Raw genomic sequence first — 26,189 nt, 5'->3', positions numbered from 1 at the left:
GCAACACCTTGATGGGCTATTTCCACGATAAGATATCCACCATGTATAGGAACTTCAAACCCCAACCTACCGACCTCTACAACCACTCCATGCCAATCGACACCACCCACAACCATCCGCTCACCGCATGGGAACTGTTCACCACAGAGCATGACAGTCATCAAGCACCCACGGACCTCAGCCCCCACCACTTCTTAAATCTCTAAAGCAAGGAAATCCGCTGCGAACTCACCTCCATTCTCAACACTTCCACCAAGGCCGCCTTCCCCGATCAGGGGAAACACGCAGAAGTCAAACCACCTCCTCAAGAACACCTCCGCCAACCCCAGGGAACTTAAAGACTTCCGCCCCATCTCTCTGCTCCAATTACCCACCAATGTCCTTGAGAAGGCCATCTACTGTCAACTCATCGAATACCTGGAAACCTCCCAGTATATACATCAAGCACTGCTGAGGTGGGAGGTGACATGGGACTGTTTGGGGAGGTCAACTGGCAGTTGAGTTCTGTATTGTCTGGAGTCCATTCAGAAATAGGGTGGTGGTTCCTGCGTCGAGCGTGTTGCCATAGTCCAGTCGGCTAGTGTCTAGGGCTTGAGTGATGTTCTTTCTGGAGTTGACAGGGAGCCACCAGAAGATCTTTCGGATAAGTGAAGGCTGTGGAAGCAGGCAGAGGAGACTGCGTTCATTTACTGTTGCATGGTGAGTTTGCGGTCTAGGATGATGACAAGGTTGCTGGCGTGTTCTGTGTTGGTGGATGTGGATTCGACTTCGGATGGCTAGAAGCCCCTTCCGTTGTCACAAAAGGAGAGAAAGGGGGATGCAGGACAGGATGATACAGAAAGGTCCAAGGATTTGATTGAAGCCCATGACTCCCTGAAGCATTCTAGCGCTGCGTCAGTCCTATCTACGAAGAGACAGGAGCCATCAAAGGGCATGTCCATAAGGTTAGCTTGGACATACTCAGAGAAGCCATACATTCTCTGCCAGACATGGCGCCTCATGGCCATTGTCGAGGAAATCGCTCTGCCCATCCAGTCTGTCATGTCAAAAACACATCGGATGGTAAACTTCGCTGCATCTCTCCCATCTGCAACAGCTTGAAAAGGGACAGCCCGGGCCTCCTCCAGGACTTGTGGCAGCATGTGCGCAAGCACCTCCCATAACGAATGGGAGTAACGGCACAAGAGGAATTTAGTGTTTACCGACCGCAATGCTAGGCTAGTGGAAGAGAATATTTTCTTTACAGAGTTATCCAGCCTTTTGGATTCCCTATCCAGGGGTGAAATGAATGAAATGAAATGAAATTTATAAACGCACAACTAAGCCCGAAGGCATCAAGGCGCCATGAGAGGTATAGGCTTTGACCACCAAGCTCTCAGGGATCGGGTTGGAATGTGAGGAAAGCTGGGTTGCCCAGGGCAGAGGCGGCGGGCATTTGTTTTATTCACACGTGCTCCTGTGGTGGGCTTGGACCAGGTGCCCAGAAGAGCATCTGTTAAGGCCTTATTAAATGGCAGCAAGGGTTCTTAAATGGAGACACCAGGCTGCAGGATCTCCATCAAGACACTGGTCTTGACCTCCACAGTAGGAAGCTGCAGGTCCAAGACCTCCGCAGCCCTACGTACCACCATTGCAAAAGAAGCGCCCTCCTCTGAAGCCAGGTTAGGAGAGGAGAGAAAGCCAGGCTCTGGAGAGGTATCCAAGCCACTGGCATCACCCAGTTCCTCATACCAGTCCATTTTTTCAGTATAAGGAGGGACTTATAAGGGGTCCTGCAACCCCTCCCAATCTTCCTCCAATCGTAGCCCCTCAAAAGAAGGCTGAGGATGGGGCAGAGTCTGAGGGCCCGGTGGCTCCATCTTGTTGTGGATTAGAGTGGGGATAAAGTGGCTGTCAGGAGTCTCTGCGTCAGATGCTGCGACGGGGAAGGTCGAGGAGGTGCGACCGATGCTGGTCTGGATCCATGAGGAGCCTTGGGTGCTGGAGCCGCCGGCATGGAACCCAAGGGAACTCCTCTTACTGAGCCAGCGGGACCCAAAGGCGCGCCAGAAGGGTCAGGCCACCCAAAAATGGCACACATGGCATCATAATATTCTTTCAATTGGGTGGGGGTGTCGCTCCCGGTCATGGAAAGGGAGGGAAAAACAGACTACCCCAGCACACGTTCCGCAGAACAGGGCCTAGCTCGTCGAAACTCCTCAGCCACGTTCTGTGACAGACAGGGTGAAGTCAAAGCGCGCTTCGACTTCTTGTGCTTCTTACAGGACCCCCTCAAGGACGTCGAATGGGCGGATGAAGACTTGAAGCCCCCAGAGCGGTGCTCAGACTTTCCTCTCACCCGGGAACAAGACCACTGTGGGGACCTCCGAGGAGCCTAACACCAGGCCGAAAGCAGCTGAAGGGACTGCTTCCTCAAAGCCTGAGGCACCATGGTCCGGCAGTCATAGCATGACTTCGGGTCGTGCTCCAGACACATGAGGTGGGAACTCGTGATCGACATGGCGTGGTGATAGGCGCCACAAAGTCTTTTTAGACAGGATAGAAAACCTACACAACAATGAAAAACCTTTGACAAAAAGTAAAAAAAAAGACTGTTAAAAATGACGGGGTAGCTTTCTTAGAAGGATCTGCACTGGCTGGCGCGGAAAGAAAAGAACGGACATCACCGCGCAGTGGTGGCTTCTAAATAGACGACACGGATGTCACGATGACTATGCCAACAACGTCACGCAGAGTGGACCGATGCCACGTATCAGCACGCAGGGATGCTACTCAAGAAAAATCTTCCAGATACAGTCTGATGCCTGCTAAATTCACAAGTAAGAAATCTGTGGCTGGATGTGTCTATCAGATAAATGCCACTCAAATACACAGCGAGCAAAGTCTACCATGTATGATAAACAAACATGTTGTAGTGGCACAAAAAGCCTCTTAATTTACAGCTGAAGGTATCCAGTCCCACAAAGATTAGTATGGACAATTGCCAATTGATAAGTGTAGTGATAAGAAATGTTTTGAGACGCGAGAGAAACGCAGTTCAGAAGCCCAGTGGGTGTGAGAGGGCACAATAAAAGAAGCCTGAGGTGGTATATGAAGAGCTGTAATATAGCAACCAGCTGTGGGCAAGAAACATAACGAGAGGCTTAAATGTATCAAAAGTATGTAATAATGCTGATCACCCAAAAGACAAGGGTACTGAAACTGAGGTAAGAGGTGAATATTATAAATGCAGGACACACCCCAGTGGTCGACCACCAGAAAAAAGAATCCAGAGTCTCTGGGCTGACTGGTAAGTAGGGTGCGGGGTCAGTGGTAAGAGCTCAAATCTTCAACCATACTAGCCCCATAAGGAGAGACGTGCATTTCTCACATTTTCTTTCGATTCACATCCTGAAAGGTGAAGTCCGAGGGTGAGGTAGCATAGAGGGAACATGGTGTTCAATTCTCAAAAAGATATGAGCAAGGGGGAAAATTTGCAGAAGTGGCATGACGGGAGAGCTTCTCTTGACAAGTCTCTCTGGGAGTAATCCTGCAGACCACAGATCGGAAAACCTGTTTCTCTTCTTCCGTAAGCTGGACAGGGCCGGCCATGGTTATGGGCAAGCTGGGCCCAGGCCCCCAATATTGCAAGGGTATCAGCAGGGAGCTGTCACTGTCAATCAAAAAGCAGCTCGTCCATAACACTTGGTCTCAATCGTGTCCCTTAAAGACTTTGTAATTAGCCTTTTATGTACTTAAGCATAATTATTAGCACCCCATCAAACCCCTGGTCTCCCCCCATCTTCCTCACATATGCTGCTGTTACACCACAACAAAGCCCGCCCCAAGAACACGCATCAAATTCTCTTTCCACCCAGGGTAGTGTCCCGGTCAATCTGATTTAGGGCCGGCCCTGGGCATGGACACCAGTGCAGGATGCCTCCAGAAGGGCAGATAAATTGCAGCAGAATTCTCAACTGGAGTAGCTGGAGAGTTTAGGCTGGATGTCATGAGTCTGCAAATAGCTGCCAACCAAACCTCTTCCACTAACAGGCTGATCCATTCTTGGGAAATATCCATAGGTAACCCAGAAAAAGTTTAAGTGGAGGATTGTGCTTTTTCTAAGCATGAAACAGCACTGCCTTGTTTTGGTAATGAGCAGCAGCCCTGGTTTTAGGGCTCTGAAAGACTTTGGCATGGATGCGAACAGTCATGAATGCACCTCAGGAAGGAGTCCAGTGCTAAGCCGTGAAGGCACCAAGCTTAGAGAACAATTCAAATTGCAGGGATGGAACTGCAAATAGCCATCAGACAGCAGGCCACCTAACATTCTGCTAAGTTGAGAATATATAAAGAAGAAAAAAAAACAAATCGGTGTAATTTCATAATTAAAAAAGCTGTGTGCTGAGCTCTCACAAACTAGAGGACACGCTGAAAAGAATTCTTATTTACTAACAAGGTAATGAGACATTTTTCATAGGTTTAATTCGTAATGATATGCTTAGTAAATGTACATTTCGGTGTCTAATATTTACCAAAATCTCTGCTTATTCACGAATTAAGATCCTTTCATACAAACCAAAAGGACAGATTGTAATCAACTTGAAGAAAAAAAACCTCAATAAAATCATAAATCCTTGTACTGCTTCTTTATTAATCTCGTCATCGAGTAAATAGTTAATGGTAAGATGTTCTGAATAATGAGAAAATGCTGCTAGCGTAGTATTTTTATAAAATACCCTAGTGACAGAGCTGCATGAACAGAGAAAAGATGTGGCTTTCTTGATACTCAAACTGCCTACACATGAACAGCCTCACATCAATCATGACCTGGAGTGCCGAGCACACAAGCTAGTCGAGGCTGTACTCACTCTTGGTATCCAGCTGGGCCCGGTATTTCTCGAATCCTTTTAGTCGAACCCGCTCTCCCAAAAGCTGGAGGAACTCTTCGAAGGCAGGACTTGCGGACTCGTTGTTGTACATCTCTTCTTCGGTGCTTTGCCCAGCTTTGCAATACATGATTCCCACCTTCTGCTGGTAGCTGATCTGCAAAAATTAGTAAAGACTAAAGAGTCAGCACACTATGTACTGTTAAAGACCTACTGCTTCATAAGCTAGAAAGAGGTACCACACACTGGAGTGGTGGTTCTTAGTGGCGAGTGAGATAAGCATTCAGAATAACCCCATCACTCCAGTCCATTACTTAAAATAAAAATCTTTAAATCTCTTTAAAGGATGTTTTGCATTGGATTTTCAAAATGTTCTGCACTTTGGGTTAAATCATACTCTGTATAAAGTACAGACCTCTATTCAGACGGAACTTTTTGGGAGGTTTCATTAGTTTTGCCGTCAACGCGTAAAGAGGGATTCGACAGTCACGACTACGATTGGAAACCTTAGAGAAATAGTGCAATAATCCGAAAAGAACAGGGTGTGGTTGGAAAATTGGAACGGGGGAAGTCATGGGAACATCAAGCATATTTTTATTCAGGATATCCAGTCCTATTTTGTAAATGGCTAACTATTGTGCAGATACAAATACACAAGTAATTTCTGTTAAGAAGTTCATAATTAAAATATGGCCTGTGATATAGAACATAAACCAAATCTTCTGGTCATAACCTACTCACAAGTGCAGACCAGGGCCTGGCGTTACCTGGTTATCCACCAGTGTAAGTGTTTTTCAACATCTCAGTTTACACCTTCATACTCTACAGGCATCAGCCCAAAATCAGTCCGACTACACATACAAGCTCTAGACTCTACCCACATGTCACAAGGCACTGCTTGGGATGTTTGGATCTTCTGAAATGGCATCTGTGTCGCTAGAGTAATCCAGCTCCCTCATCCAACACAAGCAGAGAGGTATCTGGGGGGTGGGGAACCCCTTTCTTTAACTGGCTCCTAAGCATCCAGTGTTTCACAAGCAAACTGAGTATTCTTAATGCAAGCTCTAACATCATGAATTGAATGTTAACAATGACTAAACGAGCATTGTAACATTATTTCTCTGAAAACTGTACCCATAGTTCTTGCTCCCATATGTCCCTTTGCTGTGATATGCGATGTGCTAGCAACCCCCTAAAGTAGTGGGTGGCTGCTAGAAGTCAGTTTACCATTTCCTCCAGCATTATGTACGAAGGTAATTGTATCAATCGTACAAATAACATAATTTTCCAGCCCCATCCAACTAAAATAGCTACTCTAATTTGTCCTGATCAACGTAGCAGCAACATGGATTCACTACCCTTCACTTCCAATGTTTAGCATCAGCAAACAAGTCTCCCATTTGTGTATATCAAAATGTATACATTTAGCATATTGCCTACGGTTGATTACAGGAAAGGGAACAGTGAGAGGCCTATGTTAATCTGCAAACTACAAGGCTGCTGTACCCAAAGTGATCTGAGCAGAAGTCAAAGAAAAATACATAATAAAAAGTCCTATTTGTATTCTTTCTATTGTCGCATGTGTGCTTTGATCACTATCATTTAACCATACATTGTTGATAAGCTGAGTGAAAGAACCTGTAATGGCCCGGACACTGAACAGGCCAAGTAAGCATATTCATGGCTCTTCCCTCCCCCCACATCTACCCAACAACACTTGCAAAAGCACACAACACATACCAATTTCTCAACCTCCCTATCAAATATATTCTACAGGTTATATCCGATTATACTAAACAAGCCTGCATTTATTTGTAAGTGAGGAACCGTATCGCCAACTGGGAACAGCTCAGATTTCATTCCAGCTCACACAAAGAAGTCACGTGACACTTTGCCATGTTTGTCATAAGCTATTTTCTTGTTCAGGGACCAGGATACAACACCCCCACCTCATATCTCCCTGGCACGCAAAGCATGTAGCTCCATGGCCAAGACACACATGTGGAGAGAAAGTGGGAATTCTTACTTAGCTCCATTTTGAACATCTATGTACGAGATGCCATTATTTCTCAAACGTGTACTTAACATGTTATTATGGAGCAGGTTGAGCACATCTTTTCGGTACTCAATAAAGGTCAAAAACAACAATAAAATATTACATATGGTCACACTATCAAATCAAAGCAAAGGGCTTGTCACCATCTAGGGCAGCCATCATTGAACTACCTGGCTCGCTGCTTTAGATGCTGTAAAGTCTTTATAGAATAAACAGGCGCCCTACCCGGCATAAACCCGGTCTGATAAGAGCGTACCAACCATGACCTATTGAGTGATAAATGCACATAGCCCTGGGTAACTCTGAAATGTCCATATTTATTGAAGAAAGGGGTGTGAAAAAGCCCAATTTATTCAGTTCTCTATTTGGGCCAGACTATCATTTTTGATCCCCGCATTTTTAGAGCTAGAATGCTCCAGAGTATTCTTGATGTTTGGCCAGACTGTTTACGTGAGCTTTAGAGAATTAACTGCTCACTCATTGGGGTGAGATGCTCTGCTGACATTGAGATTGTTGATAGGTGCTTCCACCATAATAGGTGGACTCAGCACTACCTCTGGGTCACAGTCTATTGTGGTTAACTTAAGCTGTGTTGTAAGGATTCACCCCTATTTTCACATATTTTAGTCACCCTACCGATAACCTTACATAAAATTATGATTAATGAAATCACAACCCCAAATGCCTAAAGCCCAAGTAGTCTTGAATTTTTATTATTAGTTTGTGTCCCAATTAACTACCTGGGAACAAAGTACGATCACTTACTGATGTCCACCCCTGCTCATAGCATCAAAATAAAGTGTCACGGCCAGGAATTTAACCTTCCTTGTGGCAGTGTCAATGGAGAGTTATGTTATGTAGATTTTGATGGTGCACCTCATCACCTGTGAGGGTATCAAGGCACCGGAGCAGAAGCGTAGGTCTTTAGGTGCTCCTAGTTAAACATTCAGGTCTTCAGCTTCATGCTGATGTTGAAAAGTGGAGTGGTAGTTCTGATATGGAGAGGGAGTTTGTTCCACTTAATGGGTGTGAGGATGGAAAAAGGGCGACCTGCTGCCTTGCTTTGCAGATGCGGTGGATTCGTGCGAGGGAGAGAGAAGTGGAGCTTAGATGTCTGGAGATTTGGTAGAGTTGCGTCGGTCGTGGAGGTAGACTGGCCCTGCGTTGTGGAGAGCTTTGTAGGCATGGAAATGAAGCTTGAATTTGCAGCACTTCTAGATGGGTAGACTGTGCAGTTCCGTAAGGTAGGGCGTGGTGTATGCACTTCTGGGGAAGTCTAGGATAAGTTTGGAGGCATAGTTCTGGAGTGTGAGTGGGCTGCAGATGCCAACATATAGTGCACTGCTTTACTTGAGTCTTTTGGTGTTTTTGCGATCTAATATCGCCGAATATGTTTTTCTCACTTGTTTCTGGGTATCATGCCCAACCAGTGCAAGAAATTGTTGCAAACCGTTTAATCCCATTCAAACGCTTCAGAACGCCCCCTAATGAGACAACTAGATCACCCAAATGTACACACTCGATGTATTCTCTACAAAACCATGTAATAAGTTGCCTCATTCCTCTGAACTAATTCATAAACTCCTCATTTAATGCACAATCCACATAGGAGGATGACCTTAAATGGTGCTGCATCTGTTTGACAGACAATACTTTTTAGAGGAGCCGTAAAAATTCTAAGAGCGAAAATTATTAGATGGACGCATAAATAAAAATCAAGACAGGATAGCCCATTAATGTGATACCATTTAAGGACTACATACTGTGTGGATTGTGCATGAAATGAGGAGTTCAACCACACTTTGTTAGTAAACAATGAAGACTGAAGACAAGACAGCTTGAGATTAATTTGTGATTTTGTGTTAGGATTCATGGTGATTATGTCTCTTGTTCTTTTACGATTAGCAAGTGCTTCAGCTACTTTGTATGTGGAGTAAGGAATACTACACCATAGTGAAGTAAATACATTTTTTTAATACAAATCATGATGATGTCCCAGTGATAAATTGATGCTTCACTGTGGTACAAATAATTATGCGACTTATCCACACTAGAAGCCATGTTAATGTTTTGAGATGTTCTATGCCCAGGTACTGAGGGGTAATTGGGGCACACCCCTATATGTTTGACTACTGTGTCACAAAAGCAACAAAACAAAAAAAGAAAAAATAGAATTGATACACTGAATTATAACCCGTATCACTACATACACCGACCAGCATCCAGTTTGTATTTAGTTTACTTGGGTCAACCCTTTCTCTAACAGGACTGCCTCCATGCAGTGGGCTAAAGAGCTTACTACCCTTTCTGCAATTGTCAATCTCCTAAATAATCACTTGATTTAGGCTATCTCCGCACAGCTTGTAGTTGGAACTCAAGTGTTTCCACAGACGACAAAGCAGCCTCTGGATTTGTGGAAAATTGTGCTATGCCATATAGGGTGATTTTTAAATGTAATTAGTGCCTTCACGGCCCCTAATGTTTAGAAAACACATTTGACTGCCAGGGTGAGATCTGATCTTTTGATTTTTGTGAAACAGGTTTTCCTTCTTGGTCCCCAATGCTCAGCATATTTGCCACTACAGGTCATAAGTATTCACCATGTTTCAGCGTGGGAGCTATGTGCACACTCAAATACAAAGACTTCTAAGAGTATAGCTTAAGTTTCTGGTTATATTTTGCTGCAACTGGTTACTGTACCCTGATTCACCCCTTTCGGGCACAGCTAGAATAATAATGTTATTGTGACAGGCTCTTCCCACCATGTCTTTTACCCTCGTAAAGGCTATATTACTTTCTTTAGACACTTGTACCATTCCCTTCACTATTTTAATAGTGTCCCAAGCCTGTGACCCTTTCCAGTAATTGCAGTTAAATACCTTCCACTTAAAGTCGCAACTTCATATTTACGGGTGGAGTGGAAAAGCTTTTGGTCAAGAGAGGCTCTATCATTAACGTGACAATTGCAACTGCTGACCTCTGCAGCAGTGAGGTGCTAGGTTAATGTACTGCAAAATCCACAATCTTTCATGTCCCATTAAAAAAAAAACCTGTCCTAATCCTTTCGCCAGAAAAAAGGAGGGGTCCCAAAATCTGTTTCTCCCATGCAATTTCACATGAATCAATAAAATCCATGCTACAGCCAAAACAGCTGAACGGAATGACACCAAATTTGGCAGAAAGCTAGATCTTAACCCAGAAATCATGCTTTTTTTGGTGATTTAGCGTAAATATGTTCAGTAGTTTTTGAAGAACTAAGGTTCAAAGTGTCGTATATATAAATAGGAGGATACTTCCACAGTGTACCGTGGTACTACGAGCTGGAAACACAAAGTGATTGGCTGCTAGCAACTTGAACAGATAGTTGCAGCTGACATGTTATGCCTCTGGAAAAAGGCCCCTGTGCCACAGAAAATAAAGATATGAAATAAGGGGGCAAGGTAGGGGGTACCCTGCCCCCCCCCCCCCCCCCCGGCACGTTGTGTGTTGGGGATCCAGTGGACCATCCTAGAGGTCAAAAGGAATATGCTACTTACCAGTATGCATCTGTTCTTGGCATGTAGGGCTGCTGACATTCATATCTGTGCATAGATCGTCGCCTAGTGTTGGGTCCGGATGATTGCACATTATCGTCCTGGAAGAGTCTTCGAAGTAGCACGAGATAGGTGGCTCCTCCCCTGGACTACAGTGCGCATGGGCATCCTCTCCATCCTCAGATTGCTTTCTTCCATTGTGGCAGAGATGGAGTGTGGTACAGCAAGAGATGTCCATGCAAGAGAGTAAGAGTAAGAATGAATGAATGCTACAGCTGCGACAGGCACCGGGGAGGAGGGTGGGCGATATGAATGTCAGCAGCCCTACATGCCAAGAACAGATGCATACTGGTAAGTAGCATATTCCGTTCGAGGCATGTGGGCTGCTGAATTCATATCTGTGCATAGAATGTATAACAGTTTCTCCCCTAGCGGTGGCTACCTGTGCCAGCTGCAGCAGTCTGAAATAGAGTTTTTAGAACAGCCTGTCCTACAGCAGCTTGCTGTTTGGAGTGTACATCTACACAATAGTGTTTTGTGAAAGTATGTATGGTAGTCCATGTGGCTGCTTTACATATTTCCTCTAGAGGAATGTTTCCTAGGAAAGCCATGGATGCCCCTAGTTTGCGTGTAGAATACGCTCGTGGGGGAACTAAAGTGCGTTTTGCTTTTAGATAACATATTTGAATGCACTTAACTATCCATCTGGCTAACCCAGATTTTGAAATGGGGTTGCCTTTGTGTTGTGGTGAAAAGGCAACAAACAACTGTTTAGTTTTCCTAAAATCTTTAGTTCTATCAATGTAGTATAGAAGAGCTCTTTTGACATCTAGTGTGTGTAGAGCCCTTTCAGGTACGGACTGTGGATTTGGAAAGAACACTGGTAGTTCTATTGTCTGATTGATATGAAAATGGGATACCACTTTTGGCATAAATGTAGGGTTTGTTCTAAGAACTACCCTATTTGCATGTATCTGGATGAATGGCTCTTGAATAGTTAGGGCTTGCAGCTCGCTAACTCTTCTAAGCGAAGTAATAGCTACAAGAAAAGCTACCTTCCATGTTAGAAATTGTAATTCACATGAATGCAACGGTTCAAATGGTGGGCCCATTAGTCTGGTTAAAACGAGGTTTAGGTTCCAGACATGTGAAGGTGGGTGTCTTGGGAGGATTATTCGTTTGAGTCCCTCCATGAATGCTTTAATTGCCTGCACTCTAAACAGCGAAAGATGCTGCCTGTTTTTAAGATAAGCTGCAATGGCAGCTAAGTGTATTCTTATAGACGAATAAGCTAGATTGCAACGATGTAGGTGCAAAAGGTAGCAAATGATATTTTGCGTGGGAGCATCTAGTGGTTTTATGTCATTGTTATTACAGTAAATGACAAAACGCTTCCACTTTGCTGCGTAACAAGCTCTGATAGTAGGTCTTCTTGCCTCCTTGATAATGTTCATACAATCTGGAGGTAAGTTTAGGTACCCAAACTCTAAGATTTCAGGAGCCAGATTGCAAGGTTCAGTTGTTGTGGATCTGGGTGCTGTATGTCTCCCTGGCTCTGAGTGAGAATAGTGTGCGTTAGCCGCAGTCTTTGATGAGGCACCACGGAAAGTTCTAGAAAAGTTGTGTACCAAGGTTGCCTCGCCCATGTTGGAGCAACCAGGATCAGTGTCAATGAATGTTGGCGCAGTTTGCGGTGCTGGGGGAAAAGCGTACGCAAATCTGCCTGACCAGTTCATCCATATCGCATTACCCTGCAACTGCGGATGTGGAAACCAGGCGGCAAAGTAGTAGCATTTTGCGTTTTCCTTTGTGGCGAACAGGTCTATCTCTGGTTGACCCCACTGTTGGAAGTATGGTTGTAGCACTGTGGGATGAATCTCCCACTCGTGCATTTGTTGGCTGTGTCTGCTGAGCAGAGCCGCTATTTGATTTTCCTTGCCTGGGAGTTGTTCAGCCATGAGAAAAATGTTTCTTTGAATGGCCCACTTCCTCATGCTCTGGGCTAAATGTGATGGCTGTGGAGAGTGTGTTTCTCCCTGTTTCTGTATGAAGTACATTACTGTCATGTTGTCCGTCCGGATCAACACAGTCTTGTTGCATAAATGTACTTTGAACGCTTTCATTGACAGAAAAATTGCCATCATCTCTAGCAAGTTGATGTGCATTTTCTTTTGTTGTGTTGTCCATAGGCCCTGCACTGTGTACTAAAGGACATGGGCTCCCCATCCTGTCAGGGATGCGTCTGTTGTCAACACTATTTGTGGTACAGGCTCTTGGAACAGTCGTCCCTTGCAAAGGTTTTGTGGATTCCACCAATGCAGAGAGTTGTATGCACGACTGGTCACCAACACTAGGTCTGTTAACTGTCCTTGAGCCTTGTTCCACTGCTGTGCTAAGCACTGTTGTAGCGGACGCATGTGCAGTCTTGCGTGAGGGACTATGAAGATGCACGAAGCCATCATGCCTATGAGTTGCATAAACACTCGGGCAGAGAGCGAGTATTGGGGCTTGAACTTTTGGATCAGCAGTTGCATACTGTTTATTCTTGCAGTGCTTGGGTATGCTTTTGCTTGCAGAGTATTTATTGTTGCTCTCAGGTACTGTTGTACATGAGACGGCTGGAGATGAGATTTTGGGTAGTTCAACGTGAAGCCTAGACTGTGTAGGAGGTAAATGGTTTTGGACATGTGGCTGGCACATTGCTGGGCCGACTTTGCTTGTATTAGCCAGTCATCCAGGTACGGATAGACGTGAATATGTTGTCTTCTTAAATGTGCAGCAACTGTCGCGAGGCATTTTGTGAACACCCTTGGGGCTGTTACACCAAATGGAAGGACTTTGAATTGGTAATGTTGATTTTGTATTGTGAACCAGAGATATTTCCTGTGAGCACGATGTATTGGTATATGGAAGTATGCATCTTTGAGGTCCAAAGTTGCGAGGAAGTCTCCTTGTTGCAGCAGTGGTAAGACTTGTTGTAGAGTGAGCATATGGAAATGCTCTGATAAAATGTATTGATTTAGGGGCCTGGGGTCCAATATGGGTCTGAGAGACCCGTCCTTTTTGGGGATGAGGAACTATAGTGAGTATACCCCTGTACCCTGATGTTCTAATGGTACTAGTTCTATGGCCCCTTTTTGCAGCATGCTGATGACTTCTTGCTGCAATAAGTTTAGGTGTTCTGCAGACATAGGACGGTGTCTTGGTGGTATGTTGGGTAGTGTGGAGGTTAGCTCTAGGCAATAGCCATCCTGGATGATTTGCCTTACCCACTTGTCTGTAGTGATGTTTTGCCAGACTGGTAGGAACTGCTGTAATCGCCCCCCGACTGGTGTTGTATGGTCTGGGGGTAGCGCTAAGTCGTCACTGTTTTGTGTTGGTAGAGGATCTGGTGGTGTTATTCGCTCGTCCTCTGCCTTTGTTGTTATAGCCGCGGTATCCACCTCCATTGTTTTTATTGTAGGTGGTTTGCGTATTTGCTTTGTAGAGTGAGGTCTGCTGTGATGAGCTACCTCTTGCAGCCCCTCTGTAATTGGAGCGACGAAATGAGCTTCTATGCTGTTTGGATTGTAAGGCTCCCATAGACTTAGCTGTTTCAGTGTCCTTTTTCATTTTGTCTAGGATTGTATCTACAGCTGGACCAAACAAATAGTCAGGATTTACTGGCTGGTTTAATAAAGTAGACGGGACTTCGTTTTTGAAACCTGAGATGCGAAGCCACGCATGCCTCCTGAGCATAACACTGGTGTTAATTGATCTGGCCGCTGTATCTGCCACGTCTAGGGCACATTTAATGGAGGCGTTAGTTATTAGCTTTCCCTCCTGTACTAGGTCTTCAGCCTGTTCCTTGTAAGGTTCAGGTAAATATTGGAGAAGTGTCTCTAGGGTGTCATAATGTGCCCTGTCGTACCTAGCTAACAGGGCTTATGTATTAGATATTCGCCATATATTAGCAGCTTGAGCTGCTACCCTTTTCCCTGAGGCCTCCAAGATCTTTGATTCTTTGTCAGGAGGTGGAGCTTCTCCAGTGGTTTGTGAGTTTGCACGTTTACATGCATTGGATACCACTAAGGAATCCAAAGGCAGTTGTCCTTTAATATATGTGGGGTCTACTGGTGCTGGCCTGTACTTCCTCTCTATTCTGGGGTTAATGACTTGTGCTCTAGTGGTTTCTTTAAATATGTCACCTGCATGTTTAAGTACACCTTTTAACATAGGTAGTGTTTTGACAGATCTTTCTGATGTTGCAAAAGTGTCAAAGAGGAAATCCTCCTCAATGGGGTCTGCATGCATCTCCACATTGTGATGTAGGGCTGCCCTATCTAGAAGTGCATTAAAAGCAGCTGTATCCTCTGTAGGAGAAGGCTTAGCAGGGTATGCAGGTGCATCTGGAATGGGCGGAGAATCTCCAGGATGTACTGGGTCTGCCCATGGTTGAGCTTGAATGTCTTGGTCAGGGTCTACTGTGTAATTGTATTCCTCATTATCCTCATAATCCACCTCTTCATCTGAGTGTGTGGGTGTATATGAGTCAGTGTTAGGTATAGTTTGTTTTATAGGTTCAAAAAGAATAGGTGACGTAGCACAGTCCCTTTTCATTTTGAGTGGGAGACATAAGTCTCTTTTTCAGTTTCTGGTCTGATTTTTCTCTTGTAGAGAGTGACTTTGCCAGAATTAGGGTCAATGTAAAGTTTTGATTCTTCTTCTGAGTAGGGGTCTGGATAGAAGATCTCCTGCTCAGTAGTTCTTGGTTGTTTTGCCAATGTCTTTGGTTTAGTTTGTTTCGGGTCGATACCGGTTTTCGGGTCGATTGCCTTTGTTTTAGAGGAAATTGGTAGACCAAATTTGATCGGTCCGAGAGTTTTCTGTGTTTCAACAGTCTTTTTAGGTTGTGCCTGTTTCTTTGAAGCCGATGTTTTTATTGTTTCGACATTTTTTGTTGAGTCGATAGTCCCCTTATGACTCTGTAGCATCTTCGGAACAGTTTTTTTGGTCCGATGATTTGCTGTCTCGGCTCGATTTTCTTCGGCTCAATATGTTTTTGTTGCACAGCCATTGGTTTGTCGACTCTGTTTCGGTTCGACAACCTTTTTCGGCTCGAGTCCCTTTTTTGTGTTGTCGACTGTCGGCGCCGATCTCTTCGGTTCGACGGCCTTCTGTTTTGGAGTGGATGTAGGTGCGCCGGCCTTCGGCTCGACGACCCTTGTGTTTGACTCCGATGGATCGACATAGTTTGGTCCGAAGACCGTATTGTCGACGATTTTCTTTGGGATCGATTCTGATGGATCGACGTAGTTTGGTCCGAAGACACGGTTGTCGATCAGTTTCGGTTTCGTTTTTGGTTCCATAACTTTTGGTTTCGATATCAACATCTTCGGGTTACGTTGATCCGATGGCTCTTTTCTAATATTCTTAGCCGAGCTGTATCGCGGGGCTATAGAATGTGTTTCGAGATCTTGGCTAAGGCCTTCCGGCGATGCCTCGACCTGAGCCTGTGGAACCATAGAAGTGTATGTTTAGGGCGTTGTACTCACGGTTGGCCCCGATGTAGTTGGCCCCGTTTCATCACTGGAGTCGTCTTCGACGGCCCCGATCCCTTGTTAGTCGTCTCCTACCTCGACGATGTCTTCATCTTCGTCGACATAGTAGTTGGAGTCATACTCTGAATCTTGATCCAACTGTTGATCTGAATCTTCGGCCTCGATGAGATCTTGTTCATCGTCGAAGATATTTTCCGTCTCTGGCGCTGGTTTCTGCATGATTTGCCTTGCGGCCTGTCTAACCCGAAGTGTCTTTTTGGATCGAAATTGGGCACAGGCTAGGCAGTCTTTTTCATTATGTTCTGGAGATAAACACTTGTTACATACAGGATGTTTATCTATATGTGGGTATTTAGAATTTCAAAGAGGGCATCTTTTGAATGGGCTTCGTTCCATCGACGACCGGTCTTCTTGGCGCCGAGAAGGCCTGCGGCCCGATTCGACGTCCTGAGGTGAATAAACTGTAAATAAAGCGGTCGGCACCGTTCGAAACAATACCGACGAGTCCGAAGGCCTTTTGGCCTTTTAGAAAAGTTTTTTTCGATTCCGAACTTCGAGTAAAGGAAAGTACATCCGAAACCAATGGCGGAAAAAACAATCTGAGGATGGAGAGGATGCCCAAGCGCACTGTAGTCCAGGGGAGGAGCCACCTATCTCGTGATACTTCGAAGACTCTTCCAGAACAACAATGTGCAATCATCCGGACCCAACACTAGGCGGCGATCTATTCACAGATATGAATTCAGCAGCCCACATGCCTCGAACGTTGAATTTGTCCGCAGCGTTGCAGTATTGCGGAGCTCAGCGAAACCCTATGTAATTTTGCAGTAGTATTGCAGGGAGAAAGGGAGGGGCCTTGGGAACGCTGCAGGACCATAGGGGTTGGACAGCAACAGAGTCTTCTTGGCTGCCTGTGGGGGACTAACCATACTAATCCCACGCTGCACATAGCCAAAGGCTGTGTGCAATGGGGGGGGTTTGGCGCCGCAGGTGGTTTGCCGCAGGTTCTGGTGTGTTGGCAGTTCGCTGGGGGTTAGACAGCGATCCCCACGTTGCGCATGGCATGCCTAGTAAGCTATGGCAATAAAATATTACTTTACATTAAAAAAGCCCTGGATATTCATAGAAAAAACAAAGATTAAAGTGAAGTATAGTTAGCTGAGGAGAGGAGATGGGGGTGCTGAGGGAGGCGGTGCTGAACTGAGGAGGAGGGGTGCTGCCCCGATGAGGAGGAGGGGTGCTGCCCCGATGAGGAGGGGGTGCTGCCCCGATGAGGAGGGGGTGCTGCCCCGATGAGGAGGGGGTGCTGCCCCGATGAGGAGGGGGTGCTGCCCCGATGAGGAGGGGGTGCTGCCCAGATGAGGAGGGGGTGCTGCGCCGATGACGAGGGGGTGCTGCGCCGATGACGAGGGGGTGCTGCGCCGATGACGAGGGGGTGCTGCGCCGATGACGAGGGGGTGCTGCGCCGATGACGAGGGGGTGCTGCGCCGATGACGAGGGGGTGCTGCGCCGATGACGAGGGGGTGCTGCGCCGATGACGAGGGGGTGCTGCGCCGATGAGGAGGGGGTGCTGCGCCGATGAGGAGGGGGTGCTGCGCTGATGAGGTGGTGCTGAGGTGGTCCTGCGCTGATGACGCTGCACTGGTGCAGAGAGGCGCTGCACTGGTGCAGAGAGGCGCTGCACTGGTGCAGAGAGACGCTGCACTGGTGCAGAGAGACGCTGCACTGGTGCAGAGAGACGCTGCACTTGTGCAGAGAGGCACTGCACTGGTGCAGAGGTGGTGTTGAGCGATGCTGCTCTGGTGAGGAGTCATGCTGAGCTGGTTGTGCTGCTCTGGTGCCGAGTAATGCTAAGTTTGTGTTGAGGTGGTGCTGTGCTGGCGCTGGGGGGGATGCTGCGTTGGTCCTGAGGGGATGCTGCGCTGGTCCTGAGGGGATGCTGCGCTGGTCCTGAGGGGATGCTGCGCTGGTCCTGAGGGGATGCTGCGCTGGTCCTGAGGGGATGCTGCGCTGGTCCTGAGGGGATGCTGCGCTGGTGGGGTGATGATGCAGAGTGATGATGCAGAGTGATGCTGTGCTGATGCTGAGGCAGTACTGCGCTGAGGTGATGCGCTGATGCAGTGCAGCGCTGATGTTGATGGCATGCTGCAATGGTGCTAAGGTGGTGCAATGATACTGAGGAAGCAGTGTGCTTGTGCTCACGTGGTGCTAAGTGATACTGAAGGGATGTTGAGGTGGTGCTCAGGTGGTGCTGATTTAGTGGTGCGCTGGTGCTGAGGTGATGCTTCACTGGTGCCGCGCTGATGCCGAGGTGGTGCTGTGCTGAAGTTGTGTGCCGGTGATGTTGGGGTGGTGCTGCTGTCCTACTTGAGCATCTGTTATAGCCTAGGAATCCAAATAAAGCTGGGTAAATGTGTGAACAAAACTCTGTGTAGCCGCTATACAGATCTCAACTATAGGGACATTTCTCATTAAAGCTGCAGTAGCCGTTTTACCCTCTAGTAGAGTGAGCTTTAGGTCTACCTTACAAAAATGTAATTGCCTTCAGTAGCACATAGGGATGTGGACTGTTTAGTCGTGCCTAGATGTGTACAGACCAGCCCACAGTTCACAAAAAAATGGCCCCTGCGGGAGGCAGAAACACTTTTTTTGGGGTGGGGCCAGTCTGGGCAGCTCCCACCCCTACATATAAAAAGAAAAAAACAATCCCTGGTGCCAAGTGGGCTTTCTGCCCAGACCGGGGGCAGATCAGAGGCTATTGCCCCTCATCTGCCTCCTGGAGGAGCGAGGCGGGGGGCAGAAAGACTCACATTTTTTGGGGGTGGGGCATTGGCATGGCCATTTTGGGCAGCCCCTACCCCTATATACATAAAATAAATACAACCCTGGTGCCTTGTGTGCTTTTTGGCCCCCTGGGGTTGGAGGGGAAAGATCGGGGGCTTTCTCTCCCCCCTTTGCCGGCAGGGGAAGGGGGGGGGGGGGGGGCGTAGAAAGATACATTTTGGAAACCAATGGGGAAGGGGGGGGGGGGGGGGCGCAAAAGCTCTTGCCCAAGGGGCCACTGCCCTCTCCTTGGTGCCTAGTGGGTGGATCCCTCCTTGGCGATGGCCCTCCTGTGGCGAATCCCAAGCAGGGATTCATTAGGGAGGGATACCATAGGAAAGGGGGGGATTCTCCCCTTTCCAATGATACCTCTCCCATCTGACTGGGTGCTTATGGGGCTGAAATAGCCCCCTGAGCACAGAGGCAGTGAAACTGAAACGAGCCGACTGGCTCATTTCAGGTTCACTGAAATTACGTCAGTGCAGCATGCGCGCTGATGATCGTCATTTCAGTGAAAGAATCAGGACAGCCTCGGGAGCTGGGGAAGCTCTTCCCCCAGCTCTCGAGGCTGTTTGAGGGGAAGGAAATCCCTCTGGTTCCTCCACGAGAGGGATTTCTTGTGTCATGTAGTCGGACGCGCAGGAGCCGCCCAACGCATATCAACACTTTTGCGTCGGACGACTCCAGCGCTTTCAATGCATGGAAGGAGTTCACCTTTGTTTTTTGTGAACATCTATACACACACACACAAAAAATTGTACATTCCAGTAAATAGGATTCTGGAGGATCAATTTACCCACTTTTACTAACTGATTGGCAAAAACTTTGCAAGCATTTTTTGCAGAAATATTTCTGTCAAGTCCTCAAAACCCCAGACGAGTTATCAGTCTATTTTGTCGTACAGTGCACTATATCTCAAAAAGCTTAAAACACTGGCTTTAACCATTGGCTCAATTACTAGACTAACGTACTAAAACGGAGGCCTTTACAGGAGGAAAAGGTATGAGCAACCACCATCAGGGCAAACACTGACTCTTGCACTGACTGTGGTGCTACGTGGGTGCTTTGGAAAAAATTTGTGAAAAGATTTTTTTTAAATAACAAAAATATGCAGCCAGCCCAACCTTTGTAACTCTTAAAGTGTGATCCATTCAAAATATTGGCTCCCGAATCGGAGCAGAACCAAGTAACTACATTGCTACTCAGATATACATTTCTTCATGGATGTGGTTCCAACTGACTGCACTAGGTACATAACGAGACATACATTGGTGAAGCAACTTAACTACCATTGTGGTGCATTTACTGCCAGGATCTAGATGGACCATCTATCCTATCCCTAGTAACAAAGTTACTACACCAACTCCCCTTGACATTAGATTGGTTAACGGTCTGAAATCCTTGTTATGCCCCCACAATCTCAAGGCCTAAATGCTAGTTTATGGATATCCAAAGGTTTACAGTACTACAGAAATGTTTTGGTACAGTAAGATGTGCAATGTTCTAACAAGACACTTCTACTGCTATAGCCTGACTCAATGAGCAACTCCACACACTTCATTCGCACGTAAAGTCAATACTTCACCTGACAAAGACAGTACACCCCAAATAGGTGTGATAAGACAAGGCAGGAGGGCTTGCGACAGGCAACAGTTCAGCCTCAGATTTCTTTTTTATTACAGCCTGGAATTAATATGCTGGCATACATTTGTCTACTCGAAGGCATTTAGCAACTTTTTCCCTGTATATGAATATAGATCCTATTTTTGGATAAACTCTTTGTCTGAATATCTTTCATCTAGCAGAGCGGCAGCTACACAGATTGTATGTTTATAAATACAGCTAAACAAATAATCATTGGATCACTTAAAATGGAATGCAAGCAACGTACCCCTTGTTCATCCAGCTTCATGAGCTGCTCAGTCACCTTGGGAGTGTTGAAAGCCAGGCGGAGGCACTGCACGTTCAGCTCAGGCACGAGGTGCTCCAGCACCTCCTTCAGGGGCAGCCCCCTGGCGGTCCCGTGCTTTGCCGTGGATGGGATCGCATCTTCCAAGACAGAGCCCCGGAGAGTCATGAGCTAGAAAACAACAATATGTGCTAATGAGCCAAAACAGCAATATTCCAGCCATGTCTCACTTAGTCATGGCTGCCTAACGCTTGTATTTTGCTGACACTCACAGCCCAGAACCAGTCTCATGGGTTTGGAGGACAATCAAGTACGGACCAGAATGAAAAACTAATGAGCATAACCTCTCCCCGAAGAACAGTAACCTGCACATCTGCACAGATTTACCACACACACCAGCACCACTACAAAATTGTGCAATTATACAGGCTATTTGTATTTGGTGTAAAGAAACAGTCAGTTCTGTGAGCCCATACTAATGATAGGTTGTGTGATGTACATACTACTACAACATACTATACTGTATGAGAACCCATTGCACAGCCAAACTGTTACAGAAACAAATTTTAACAAGCATTTGCAATGCAATAGGTCTCGCATTATGACAGTTTGAGCTATTGGTATTGTAAATGACATTTTTTATTTGTGTTGGTTTTGAAAATAGAGAAATTAATAGCTTTGTCATTTACAATGCCAATAGTTTTAACTTTCACAAACGTGACACCTATAGCATTTGTAATGCAATATGTGTTGTATTTACATGACTTAGATGTATTAATATTACAAATAACAATGGCTTATTTTTTTAATAATTAAAACTTAAATAAAAGTTATTGTAATTTATAATGGCAATAGCTTAAACTTTTGTAAATAACTTTTGGGAAGATTATGTTCAGTGTATTGTATTGTGATGAAAATCCAAGAACAGAAGTGAAATATTAACATCTTTTTAAGACATTTGTAATAAAGCTTGAAACATTGTGAGAACATATTAGAACCAGTTGACGTTGAATGGTTGCACAGAGTGATGCTGTGGCGATCAGCGGTGCCGAGTGATGCTGGGGCGATCAGCGGTGCCGAGTGATGCTGTGGCGATCAGCGGTGCCGAGTGATGCTGTGGCGATCAGCGGTGCCGAGTGATGCTGTGGCGATCAGCGGTGCCGAGTGATGCTGTGGCGATCAGCGGTGCCGAGTGATGCCGTGGCGATCAGCGGTGCCGAGTGATGCCGTGGCGATCAGCGGTGCCGAGTGATGCCGTGGCCTTCAGCGGTGCCGAGTGATGCCGTGGCCTTCAGCGGTGCCGAGTGATGCCGTGGCCTTCAGCGGTGCCGAGTGATGCCGTGGCCTTCAGCGGTGCCGAGTGATGCCGTGGCCTTCAGCGGTGCAGAGTGATGCCGTGGCCTTCAGCGGTGCCGAGTGATGCCGTGGCCTTCAGCGGTGCCGAGTGATGCCGTGGCCTTCAGCGGTGCCGAGTGATGCCGTGGCCTTCAGCGGTGCCGAGTGATGCCGTGGCCTTCAGCGGTGCCGAGTGATGCCGTGGCCTTCAGCGGTGCCGAGTGATGCCGGGGCGTTGAGTGATGCCGGGGCGTTGAGTGGTGCCGGGGCGTTGAGTGGTGCCGGGGCGTTGAGTGGTGCCGGGGCGTTGAGTGGTGCCGGGGCGTTGAGTGGTGCCGGGGCGTTGAGTGGTGCCGGGGCGTTGAGTGGTGCCGGGGCGTTGAGTGGTGCCGGGGCGTTGAGTGGTGCCGGGGCGTTGAGTGGTGCCGGGGCGTTGAGTGGTGCCGGGGCGTTGAGTGGTGCCGGGGCGTTGAGTGGTGCTGGGGCGTTGAGTGGTGCTGTGGCCTTGAGCTGTGCCGAGTGGTGCTGTGGCCTTGAGCTGTGCCGAGTGGTGCTGTGGCCTTGAGCTGTGCCGAGTGGTGCTGTGGCCTTGAGCTGTGCCGAGTGGTGCTGTGGCCTTGAGCTGTGCCGAGCGGTGCGGGGGCGTTGAGCGGTGCGGGGGCGTTGAGCGGTGCGGGGGCGTTGAGCGGTGCGGGGGCGTTGAGCGGTGCGGGGGCGTTGAGCGGTGCGGGGGCGTTGAGCGGTGCGGGGGCGTTGAGCGGTGCGGGGGCGTTGAGCGGTGCGGGGGCGTTGAGCGGTGCGGGGGCGTTGAGCGGTGCGGGGGCGTTGAGCGGTGCGGGGGCGTTGAGCGGTGCTGGGGCGTTGAGCGGTGCTGGGGCGTTGAGCGGTGCTGGGGCGTTGAGCGGTGCTGGGGCGTTGAGCGGTGCTGGGGCGTTGAGCGGTGCTGGGGCGTTGAGCGGTGCTGGGGCGTTGAGCGGTGCTGGGGCGTTGAGCGGTGCTGGGGCGTTGAGCGGTGCTGGGGCGTTGAGCGGTGCTGGGGCGTTGAGCGGTGCTGGGGCGTTGAGCGGTGCTGGGGCGTTGAGCGGTGCTGGGGCGTTGAGCGGTGCTGGGGCGTTGAGCGGTGCTGGGGCGTTGAGCGGTGCTGGGGCGTTGAGCGGTGCTGGGGCGTTGAGCGGTGCTGGGGCGTTGAGCGGTGCTGGGGCGTTGAGCGGTGCTGGGGCGTTGAGCGGTGCTGGGGCGTTGAGCGGTGCTGGGGCGTTGAGCGGTGCTGGGGCGCTGAGTGGTGCAATGCAGTAGGTCTCGCAATTATGCGGGTTTGACCTATTGCATTGTAAATGACAATGCCTTTTATTTATGTTTTTGTTTGTAAATCATAAATAAAAGGCATTGGCAATAGCTTAAACTTGCATAAATGTGAGACCTATTGCATTGCAAATGCTTGTTTGAAGAAGGTTTTGCCTTGCATGGCTGTATTGTAGGAGTAATAACAGCTGTGGGGACTATGTCAAGTCAAGTCAAGTCATAATATTTATATAGCGCACTACATACCCAGAGGGTTTCAAGGCGCTTAGGAAGGGGAGGAGGATTATTTGTCAAATATCCACGTTTTAAGCTGCTTTCTGAACGCTAGGTGATTCTGGGTGAGGCGAAGGTAAGCGGGGAGTGAGTTCCATGTTTTGGCAGCCAGGTATGAGAAGGATCTGCCTCCCATGGTGGTCTTGTTGATGCGAGGTACAGTGGCGAAGGCTTGGCTGGAAGAGCGAAGTTGGCGGGAGGGGGTGTAGAAGGACAGTCGAGAGTTGAGGCAGTCTGGTCCGATGTCGTAGAGTGATTTGTGTGCGTGGGTAAGCAGTCGGAAAGTAATCCTCTTATTGACGGGTAGCCAATGGAGGTCTTTAAGGTGACCAGAGATGTGTTCGTTGCGTGGGATGTCTAATATGAGCCTGGCTGAGGCGTTTTGGATTCGTTGTAGTTTCTTCTGGAGTTTAGCGGTGGTACCTGCGTAGAGGGTGTTTCCGTAGTCCAGTCGGCTCGTGACTAGAGCGTGGGTGACTGTTTTCCTTGTTTCGGAGGGGATCCAGCGAAATGTTTTTCTGAGCATGCGAAGAATGTTAAAGCAGGAAGAGGATACGGCGCTGACTTGTCTGTTCATTGAGAGTGAAGAATCCAGGATGACGCCAAGGTTCCGTGCGTGGTCTGTCGGGGTGGGTGCTTTTCCGAGGGCTTCCGGCCACCAGGAGTCGTCCCATGCAGAGGGGGATTTACCTAAGATGAGGACTTCTGTTTTGTCTGAGTTCAGTTTCAGACGGCTTTGTTTCATCCATTCGGCGACCTCTTTCATTCCTTCGTGTAGGTTAGTTTTGGCGGTGCTGGGGTCCTTGGTGAGAGATAGGATCAGTTGAGTGTCATCCGCGTAAGAGATGATGTTGAGGTTGTGTTGGCGGGCTATGGCCGCGAGGGGGCTCATGTATACGTTGAAGAGGGTGGGACTGAGTGAGGATCCTTGTGGTACGCCGCAGATGATTTCAGAGGCCTCGGACTTGAATGGTGGGAGGCGGACTCTCTGGGTTCTTCCGGTGAGGAACGAGGTGATCCATTCCAGTGCTTTTCCTTGGATTCCGATGTTTCTGAGGCGTTGTAAAAGGGTGCTGTGGCAGACTGTGTCGAATGCTGCAGAGAGGTCGAGGAGGATGAGGGCGACTGTGTCTCCATTGTCCAGTAGAGTTCGAATGTCGTCTGTTGCTGCGATGAGGGCGGTCTCAGTGCTGTGTTTGGCTCGGAAGCCAGATTGTGAGGGGTCGAGGGATTTGTTGGCTTCGAGGAAGGCGGCGAGTTGGTTGTTGACGGCTTTCTCGATGACTTTGGCCGGGAATGGAAGGAGTGAGATGGGGCGGTAGTTTTTGAGTTCGGTGGGGTCCGCTGTTGGTTTTTTCAGAAGGGCGGTGAGTTCAGCGTGTTTCCAGTCTTCTGGGAAGGTAGCGGAGTTGAAGGAGCAGTTGATGACGTCTCGGAGGTGCGGAGCTATGACGGAGTCTGCTTTGTTGAAGATGTGGTGAGGGCATGGGTCTGTGGGGGATCCAGAGTGGATGGAATTCATCAGGCGGATGGTGTCCTCCGTGGAGATTGGGTTCCAGGCGTTAAGGGTGTTGACGGGGGGAAGATGGTCAGCTGATGGTAGGGTGGGTTGGCTTCCGGGTTGGTTGTCAAAGCTGTTGTGGATGTCAGCAATCTTGTTGTGGAAAAAAGAGGCTAGGGAATCGCAGAGGGTTTGAGAGGGGGTGATGTCGTTGGAGTTGGCCGAGGGGTTGGAAAATTCCTTGACGATGTTGAAAAGTTCCTTGCTGTTGTGGGCGTTGTTGTCAAGTCGATCTTTGAATGCTGTTTTCTTGGCTTTTCGGATCAGTTGGTGGTGAGTACGGATGGCGCTTTTGAAGGCGTCCTTGTTGCTATGGGCAGTCACAGGAAGCACGAGGGGAGGAGAACCTGGCAGGGAAGGGTGGTTTAAATTTACAGATGTAGCAGTGCAGCGAGGTGCTCTTGGATGCCGCTCAAACACAAACAAATGTTTGTAAAAAGCTGGCGCCACTAAACAAGCAATGCGTGCAACTAAATAAATAATTAAAAGCGGGCGCCATGCTAAACATAAAACGTGCACAACTAAATAAATAAAAGCAGGCAGAAGTGAAAGGGGAGAAGAACCTGGCAGGGAAGGGGGGGGTGTTTAAATTACGAATGCAGCAGTGCGGAGAGGGGATCTTGGGTGGTGCCAGAACTAAAGTGGAGTGAGAAATTGTGACGGAATGGGGCGGAGAGGAGGGATAGGAAAGGTTGGGGGGGGAAGCTGACGAGAAGGTGGGGAGGAGCAGCGAGGCGCTTGGGAGAGTGCTGTGCTTTGAGGCATGATGGCCTGAAGGAAGGCGATACATTGTGGAAAGAGGTTCAGGGGGAAGAGTGTAACAAGAGCTAACATCTGGCTCTGCCACTGGAAAACTACCTGCCGGCCGAACTCTAAATGAGGCGGGCAGAGGGTATGCCATCGCAATTGGAATGGAGTACCTCTGGAGCGCTCTGACACCTTCGGGTAATGTTTGCGCTATATAAAATCGCATTAAATAAATACCCTGT

The 26,189-nt window shown here is 47.9% G+C and overlaps 1 protein-coding gene across 4 annotated transcripts in view; it reads right to left on the bottom strand.

Annotated features, from left to right (window-relative positions):
* Nucleotides 1-26,189, bottom strand: part of SIPA1L1 (signal induced proliferation associated 1 like 1) — an 847,070-nt gene that overhangs the window by 431,018 nt on the left and 389,863 nt on the right. For all 4 annotated transcript variants that reach the window (XM_086937055.1, XM_086937054.1, XM_086937056.1 and 1 more), the window contains exons 6-7: nt 20,712-20,900; nt 4,851-5,025 (exon numbers count right to left, since the gene is read on the bottom strand). In XM_086937055.1, coding sequence (XP_086793181.1) covers nt 4,851-5,025; nt 20,712-20,900 — 364 coding nt within the window. The remainder of the gene's footprint in view (nt 1-4,850; nt 5,026-20,711; nt 20,901-26,189) is intronic.

Source organism: Lissotriton vulgaris, chromosome 9, assembly GCF_964263255.1.
Source record: "Lissotriton vulgaris chromosome 9, aLisVul1.2, whole genome shotgun sequence".
Taxonomy (NCBI): Eukaryota; Metazoa; Chordata; class Amphibia; order Caudata; family Salamandridae; genus Lissotriton; species Lissotriton vulgaris.
The sequence above is the reverse complement of the archived record's forward strand: the minus strand, read 5'-3'. Positions and strand labels throughout refer to the sequence as shown.